Source organism: Camellia sinensis, chromosome 10 (genome assembly GCF_055761805.1).
Source record: "Camellia sinensis isolate YWXY chromosome 10, ASM5576180v1, whole genome shotgun sequence".
Lineage (NCBI taxonomy): Eukaryota > Viridiplantae > Streptophyta > Magnoliopsida > Ericales > Theaceae > Camellia > Camellia sinensis.
Genome location: NC_138970.1, coordinates 65,792,360 through 65,800,743, shown reverse-complemented (window position 1 = coordinate 65,800,743; position 8,384 = coordinate 65,792,360). Strand labels below are relative to the sequence as shown.

The 8,384-nt window shown below is 31.2% G+C and overlaps 1 protein-coding gene and 1 pseudogene across 1 annotated transcript; one reads left to right on the top strand and one right to left on the bottom strand.

Moving 5' to 3' along the window:
- Positions 1 to 121: 121 nt before the first annotated feature.
- On the top strand, positions 122 to 4,030 carry LOC145800448 (uncharacterized). Its single transcript, XM_082890126.1, has 6 exons — positions 122 to 143; positions 1,329 to 1,433; positions 1,854 to 1,918; positions 2,390 to 2,489; positions 2,617 to 2,732; positions 3,710 to 4,030. Exons 1-5 carry the CDS (start codon positions 122 to 124, stop codon positions 2,625 to 2,627), a joined length of 303 nt encoding a protein of 100 aa, XP_082746252.1. The 3' UTR covers positions 2,628 to 2,732; positions 3,710 to 4,030.
- A 1,250-nt stretch (positions 4,031 to 5,280) lies between these two features.
- On the bottom strand, positions 5,281 to 8,042 carry LOC145800447 (secreted RxLR effector protein 161 pseudogene; annotated as a pseudogene).
- Between the last annotated feature and the right edge of the window lie 342 nt (positions 8,043 to 8,384).

Genomic DNA, 8,384 nt, shown 5'->3' with positions numbered 1-8,384 from the left:
AGATACGAAAGTGAAGATATGAAAGGAAAGTGATATGAAGATATGAACCAAAAGAGCGAATCTAAAGTTTTTTTTTTCTTTTTTTTTCTTTTTTTTTTTTTTTTTTTTGAAGTAAAGTGAAATGAGAATACAGGGAATTTTTGGTAATTGTTCAACACAGAGTAAATAAAATAGAGTTGCAGAGGAGAAGATTACAAAGTTTCCTAAAATCAAAAGAGAATACAGGGATTTTTTTTTTTTTTTTTTCTGGTAAGCAACAGTGGAACACAGAGATTTATAATAAAACTGAAGACAGAAAGTAAAATTATAGTTGAGATTTAAACAGAGAAAAAAATAATAGAATTGAAGTGGAAGTGGAAGTGAAGAAAAACCTTGAAAACTTTCCGGAGTGTCTTAGAGATGAAACAACTCAGTCGACGGTGAAGAGAAAAGCTTTTCACCAAAGACAAACAAGACCATTACCATCCATCAAAAAGAAACAATCAAAGGGGTTTTGGAGGAGAGTTTGAGGACCGAGCAATAATTTTGAGATCAGTACTATACCTGCACCATCTGATGCTCTTACATTTAAAATTAATTTTTCATTGACTGCTTGTCTTGGTCTTTTCACTCTGTCCTTTCTGAAATTAATAACGCTTACATGTATATATCGATATATTAATTAGGCTTGATAATCATTTCATTTTTAATTTATATTTATAAAAATTTTAAAAATTATCATAAAAATTTATTTGAGAATTTTTTTAATTTATAAATGGTTGTCTCAATTTATAAATTTGAAAAAAAATATAAACTTAAAAAATAAGTTTTTTTTAATTTTTAAACAGAAATTTAAAAAATTTGACTAACAAATCTTTTTTCAATTAATTTTTTTCTCAAAATAATTTTTTCAACTTTTTTTAATTATAATGTGTATGATCCCATTGTCATAAATAATAAAAAAATAAATATAAATATTTTAGGCATGAACAAACATATTTTTTAGTTTATATTTTTAAAAATTTTCAAACATTTTGTTCAAATCAAGTGCGTTGGTAGTTTATGTTTTTTTAAAAACAAACAAAAATCATTTTATAAATTTTTTGTAAACATAAATAAAAAACGTAAACGTTACCAAACGTTACCTTAATGTATCAATATATATTTTAACATTATAATTTTATGATTATGGATCCCATTATTATACAAATTTTAAAGATTCAAAACTAATTATTATGTTTGGTTTCAATTTTTTAAATTTAATTTTTAATTTTTTGTAATTTTTTTATTTGTGGTGAATATTTTTAAAATTTTAAACCATTTTTTTTACTCTAAATATTTGTAAAAAGAATATTTTAAAAAATTATTCTTTCATCTGTCACCGTCGCGCCTCCCTCATCACCGGCGATCCTCCGATCCTCCCTCACCGACGGTCCGACGCTCCTCCGCCGCTGGTATCTCTCTCTCTTTCTAGGGATTTGGATCTACGGTTTACATATATGTATATTATATATATATATATATATGAGTATATAGATCTATTTATTTTAGATCTGTATATCTGAGACTAAGTGTATAGATCTGTTTCTTCAACCTCTGTTTTTTTTTTCCAAATTTATTTATTATATATATATATCTGAATATGAGTGTATAGATCTGTTTTATTTTTCATTGAATAAAACTGGAGAACCAAATGATTTATTTTCCCTGTAAATGTATATCTTGTAGGATTTGCAATGAAACTATTTTTTGGTCTCCTTTTTCAATTGACAGCTAGCTCTGTTGTGCACAAGAATTCATAACCATTTAGCAGATGGTATGTTTGTGAATTAACGAAAGTTCTTTTTTGTTTCTGTTTGTTTGTTTTTTTGCAGTCATTTCAAAATTATGGGGAACTGGGCTCTTCTTCCAGCCTCAAGGTGAGAGCAATACTTTGAAGGTATGTTTCTTCACGACTTTTATGATACTGATGTATATAATATATATATTTACATTTCCGGGTTGGGGGGATGCGGAGCAAGTTATGGGCCATGGTTCAAATTGGGTTTAGTTTCCTTATTTTCATTTTACAGTTGAGTGCTGATGAGGAATCTCTTAATTCACACACACACACACATGGAAGAAAATCAATTGCAATAGCAGGGTCAACAATCATGAAGTTTATACCTATAAATATACTTCTCAGCCAATTAGCCTTGATAATATTGCTAACCTCTGGACTTGAACTACGTCTTCATCAGAATACATAGAGTTCAAATATTTTATCTTCCTTAAGCCCAGAAATTCATTTTATGATCCCTTCAACTCCTGGGTGTTAGTTTACTGTATTCTTCCTCTGAACTTGTGGTTTAGCTTTTTATCTTTACATTATAGCTCATGTAATTATCTTTTCTAAACTTTTGATTTTCAGGAAAGGAGGACATCTTTACAATCATTTCCATTAATCATATGCGATCCATTTGCTGGCTTTAATTTGACATTTCGCATGACAAGGAGCGGTTTTCTCGGGGGTACTATTGCAATCATATTAACCTTTGGTTTATATGACTTTAGATATAGACATAAATCCATGTTTGTCTCCAATTTTTGAGGTAGTGCACTAATCTAAATATTATATTTCTTCTCTCATAATTCCAGCTGCAAGATGAAGCTGCTCTGACACTTGGTTGCATCGATAAATGTAGAGATGGTGGATTTGATGAGGTTTTTATGACTAAGATTGACTTTCCTGCTAAATATGACTACTGCATAAGGTATAGTTTCTTCGGATAATTTATTTATTTATTTTTGATAAATTAGTTTCTTTGGATAATACTTGCAATGCTTGTCAGTTACTGCTCCAAGATTTACCTTTGTTTTTAAAATTTGATTAGCTAAAATGAAAATATTATGCTTCTGAAAGATTTCATAATTATCATTCTTGAACTCCCCTTCGAATTCATGTGTCAACCAAGGAAATTAATTTGGTCCAGTTATGAACTGAACTCTTCCTTGATGCATCATTTGGCTCAGCTATATCTTTCTCCAAACATAACATTAATGTATTCATGTTGATTTCACATATGGGTTGATGTGTGAGATCTTGTTTGGAACTGGGAGATGTCTCTAGAGCTAGAATGTCAAGATTATCTTGTTTGGAACTTTCGTTACAGCACTCTGTTGTAGACTACAGACTATAAAGCTGCTAGTACTAATATAAAATTCAGTAATTTGTTGTTTTATAAACTGGATACAACATTGAATATTTATATTCTTCTCTTTTTTTTTAACATTTATAATTTAAATATGAAAATGAATATGAATATTTGGCTTTTGGTGGGTCTTCACATTAGTTCTTGCTTGGTTGGTTCCCAAATTCCTTAAACTCAGCCAAACTGCAACCTTGGGAAGTAATAGTTACCCAATATTGAAGTGCATGTATAAGTGTTGTCATAACATGCTATACCAATTGAGCAAGTGTTAGTTGTTAGCTTGAGCTGCAGTGAGGATGCAGTTGTGTCCATTGTACTCGTTATAAAAAAAACAGAAAGGGGTAATTACACTGTAGTGAAATTCAGGGGGAAAAAATACATATATGAAAGAGTTTACAATTTTCATTATTGATATTTATAAAGTTTCTTACTGATTTGTAATTATTTTTTCAAAACCCCACTTTGTTTTAATTGTTAACATTTTTTACATTTTATTATTAGTATTGATTATTTATTTTTTTCCTTTTGTTATTTAACAGGAATTCAAGTTGAAGGAGATGATGGAAGTTGTGTGGTTTGTATGGGGTATTGGACAAACAATGGATTTGATTTTTTATGTTGTAATGAATATTTTTTTTTTTTTAATTTCAATTTTTGGGTAACCTATCCCTTGCGGGTTGTGCTTGGGATTAATTATTATCTTTGCTACTTGTTGAATTTTCTTGTGTGTGTGGGTTGCTGGACAGATGTTTTGTTTGTGTTATTTTGTTGCTACAGGATGTTTTGTGTTTGGGTTGTGTATTTGACAGATGCTGCTGGACAGATTTATTGAATTTGTTGACATATATTGGCAGATTGTATATATTGGCAGATGCTGCTGGACAGATTGTATATATTAGCAGATTATGTTGAATTTTTTAAGTTCTTTGTGATAGGATGAAAGTTGTGTGTGATAGGATTTTTTAAACATGTGCTGATTATGTTGAATTTTTAAAGTTCTTTGTGATAGGATGAAAGTTATTTTAATTTTAAAACATGTACAGATTCTTAAAATTGTTTTTTGAAAATTCATGTACAGATTCTTAAAATTGTGTGGCAGATTGTACAGATTCTTTAAAACATGTACAGATTATTTTAATTTCGAAACATGTACAGAATCTTAAAATTGTGTGACAGATTGTAAAATTGTTTTTTTTTTAAAAAAAAAAAACTATAATTCGGTCGGGGAATTTGCGGGGTCGGGGATACCCAATCCCCGATCAGAAGCGGGAGCGGGGGGGATATGGGGTCCCCATCGGGGATCGGGGATGGGGACGGGGAATTTCTCACTATCAGGGATCAGGGACGGGAGTATGGTCCCCAGCCCGCCCCGTTGCCATTCCTACTTGTCTTTGCTTTTGCTTTTTGGTCAATTATTACAGCAATGAATGGGGCCGAGTAGGGTTTAATTTGGTTGGATTGAATAAGTTAAAATTAAAATCAAATTATTATTGATGGTTTTAGAAAATTTAAAATTAAATTAGATTATGAACATTTTATAATCAAATCAATCAAATTAATACTATATTGTTTGTTTTGATTTAAAATCACAATTTTTTTATAACATTGTGCCTGTTTGGTGCAGCTTAAAAGCTGCTTATTTCAGCTTTCAGCTTAATTTAAGCTATTTTGATGTGTTTGGTTTAGCTTATAGCTTATAGCTTTTTGGAAGTCAGAAATCAGCTTATTCTTTGAGTGGGGCCGGAGATGCTTAATTTATAAGTTAGAAATCAGCTTATGTTCATAGTTATAAGTAGGGGTGTGTGCGGTGCAGGTCGGTGTGGTTTGAGAGAAAAATAGAAATCATATGGCGGGTGGCGGATTGATAAAAGTGTCACTAGAATTTGCCATTTTCCTTATCAAAAACCGGCAGTTCGGTTGGCAAATAATGGCAGATTTGCCTTGGCGGTTCGGGCGGATTGGCGGTTTATAAAAAATATAATTCAAATTACAAAACTTAAATCAAAGAGTAAAAAAAAGACGAGAGATACCGTGATGTTAAGCATCTTGCGAAGCTTTCTTCTGATGCAGCAAGTGTAGCAACAACATGATAATATCAACGACTATGCCATCAGTTCATTACAAACATCTGTGAAAGCTACAATGATCAAATACAATACATAAAATTAATATCATTCAGGGTTTACAATATATTGAAAATGTTTACTGTTGAAAAGTATTTAGATTGAAAAGTGAGTGATGCAAGTTTGCAACATGGCCAGAAAAAAAAAAAAAAAAGATTGAAAAGTGAATTGGAATCCAACTTTATTTTAGATTACTGACATCTTGAATTCCCCTCGAGCAGTAATGTAATACTATATTATAAGGTATAGAACAACAAGCAAACTTAAGTAAAAAAGAATTTTTAGAATCTTATAAAACATGATTTAATAGCAGTGTGGGTCGGTGCGGTTTGGAAGAAAAATAGAAACCGGCGGATTAATAAAAGTATAACTAGAATTTGCCATTTTTCTTACCAAAAATCGGCGGTTCGATTGGCAAATAATAACGAATTTGCCTTGGCGGTGCGGTTCGGTGAGATTTTAGCTGTTTCGACGGTTTCGGCGGTATTATGCACACCCCTAGTTATAAGCTATAAGCTGTTTAGGTATAAGCTATAAGCACTTTCCCATAGCTCTACCATTATTCATTACATGATTATAAAATATAATATTATTCATAATTTGTTCAAACATAAAGTAATATACCATCATTTTACAAATAAAAATATTTTAAATAATTATTTTAAAATTAATTTTATTACTATCTAAGAACACGATTATAAATGTAAAAAATTAACAACTTATGTATAAAAATAAGATAGTAATAAGATATTTGAATGACCACGTTAAATAAAATGTATATATATATATATTACTATATTTATCTATCTATCTATATAAGCAACTGTGAAAATTCTAAATGACTATTATTAAATTTTCATAATTTTAAAAGTTTCTCTTTCTTACTTGGCAACATTCTTTGATTGTCATTCATGTTGCCTTTTTTTCTTTTTTTCTTTTTTTTTTTTTTTTTTTTTTTTTTTTTTTTTTTTGATCTCATGACTTATGGATAAAGATTAAATAATTGGTGTTAAAAGAAAATCTCCTCCTCTTGTAAGAATTTGTTGGTAGATTGAGTTTGATCAGATTAACCCCTTCTTTTTTTCTTTTTCTTTTTTTTTATCATTATCATCATATTCTTCGTCATCTTATTTTTAGAAGATAATGGTACATGTAACCATAATAATAATGCGGAATTAAACTTTACAGAATCTTGAATTCAATACAACTCAAGAATAAAACGAATATACCTTTGTCAGCCATTGAATTAGAGAAGTTGAGAAAATACCCCTTAGAGTTGAACCTTTAATTTTGGCTCACCTTCTTCTCTCTGTCTCTCTTAATTAGGATGACTATAAAACTTAAAGTGATGGAAAAATACTCATGATATGAAAGGGGAGTCACCCATCCTTATATAGAGGAGAGAAGAGGGCCAGATAAACTCTATCAGAAGAATTCCTAATCCATCAAGGTTTCCTTCTTATCTTAGAATAGTGATTATATTAAAATTCTATTTACTGAACTTGATCTCAAAATATTGGCTTTATCTATTTGTGGAGTCCAAATAAATTAAAACATGTAGAAAATATGTAGGCTATTGGGCCACACTAGAAAAATAAATCCAACATTCTCCCACTTGGCCCATTAAGCCGATTATGATGCAATTATGAGTTTTTTCAAAAATATGCAACTTAAAAACTTTTGACTCATTGGATTCCACACTAAAAACTTTGACATGTGATCACGAATTTTAAAAAATAGCCAATAAGTTCAGATATATTAGAAACTATAATACTGTGATTACTTCAGATCACCAATGTGAGTCATAGCTATTATATAACATTTATGTCATATTTCCTTCTATGCACCACACCATTGATAACCTTCACCAACCCAGTCCTTTATTGGGATATATAATTATTTGCCTGAAAGGCCCCTGTAATTTGTCTTGTTAAGACATTTCCTGTTTATCAATATTCAAAATAATGTGTACACACACTTTTAGAAACAGGAAAAACAGAAACAAAATTATTATTGCGCAAATAGTGTCAAAAAAATAAGCACTCATGATTAACCATACACATCAAGGGTTGCTTAAAAGACCCATCCTAATAACATGCTCTTTGTATGTCTCTGGTGGCAATCCCTTTGTGAATGGATCAGCAATCATAAGAGAGGTGCTTAAGTTTTCAATTAACACTTGTTGTTTCTGGACTCTCTCTCTAACAACCAAGTACTTTACTTCCATGTGTTTGGAACCACTGGAGTACTTTCCATTCTTAGAGAAGAAAACTGCTGCGGTATTGTCACAATATATCTTCAGCGGCCTGGCAATTGAGTCAACAACACCAAGTCCTGAGATGAAATTTCACAACCATAAAGCATGATTTGTAGCCTCAAAGCTTGCCACAAACTCAGCCTCCATAGTAGATGAAGCAATAGTGGATTGCTTCACACTCTTCCATGAAATTGCTCCACTAGCTAGTAGAAAAACAAAACCTGATGTAGATTTTCTACTATCAAGGCAACTAGCAAAATCTGAGTCTGAGTATCCGATAACTTCCAACTGTTCTGATCTCCTATAGGTGAGCATATAATCCTTTGTTCCCTGAAGATATCTCATAACTTTCTTTACTGCTTTCCAATGTTCCATTCCAGGATTACTTTGGAATCTTCCCAACATTCCAACTGCAAAACTAATATCTGGCCTGGTACATGTATGGGCATACATCAAGCTCCCTACAGCTGATGCATATGGAATGTCCTTCATTTGTTTTCTTTCCAAGTCATTCCTTGGACACTGTTTTTCACTTAATTTATCACCCTTCATGATGGGTGCATCACCGGCTGAACAAAACTGCATATTGAATCTCTCCAGAATATGATCAATATATCCTTTTTAAGATAGTCCTAGCAATCCTTGAGATCGATCCCTAAAGATCTCTATGCCAATAACATAGTTTGCCTCACCCATATCGACCATTTTAAAGTTCTTGGAGAGATATTCCTTGGTCTCATGCAATAACCCAAGGTCATTACTAGCTAACAAAATGTCATCCCATTTGTGTTTTTGCAAAACACATGTTTCCCATTTTTTGTTCTGCCTTGTGTT